The 484-nt window shown below is 60.5% G+C and overlaps 1 protein-coding gene across 1 annotated transcript in view; it reads left to right on the forward strand.

Annotated features, from left to right (window-relative positions):
* LOC102481749 (uncharacterized) overlaps positions 1-484 on the forward strand; it is a 24,173-nt gene that overhangs the window by 23,211 nt on the left and 478 nt on the right. The window contains exon 9 of the mRNA XM_006142144.1: positions 360-477. Within this exon, the coding sequence (XP_006142206.1) occupies positions 360-477 (118 nt within the window). The remainder of the gene's footprint in view (positions 1-359; positions 478-484) is intronic.

Below are 484 nucleotides of genomic sequence, written 5' to 3' on the forward strand. Positions count from 1 at the left end.
ACGTTTTGAAGTCCCCTCCTTTACAGCTGTGAAGCACAGGAAAATGTTCACCCCTGTGCACTAAAGGGGTTGGAGGGATTCGTGAAATACAGCCCCGGGATGTAACGGTGTTTGTTAATGTCGTTCACAAGTAAAAGCACAACTGTAGTAAAGGTAGAAAGGACGACAATAAGGGACAGCCGTGATCAGCCCCGGGTCAAGGAACAGGGCATTTCCGGTGAGGTTTCTACAGGGACATGACCTGGTGCCAGCAGGTGCCATGCGTGTGCAAGGCTGGCAGGTGTGCGCTTGGGTGTGTGTGCAGCTGTGTTCTGCCTGTGCGTGTCGCCACGGCGCCCTCCTCACACCCGTCTCCACAGGTGGCCGGAACGTGAGCGTAATGGGCTGTGGCTCCCGCGACCTGTGCAGCGACCCTGCAGCCACCGCGGGCTTCCCCGCGCTCCCGGGCCACCGGCTGGGCCGGCCCCCTGACCGCACGCGCCGC

The sequence above is a fragment of the Tupaia chinensis genome, unplaced genomic scaffold (assembly GCF_000334495.1).
Source record: "Tupaia chinensis unplaced genomic scaffold, TupChi_1.0 Scaffold000067_1, whole genome shotgun sequence".
NCBI lineage: Eukaryota > Metazoa > Chordata > Mammalia > Scandentia > Tupaiidae > Tupaia > Tupaia belangeri.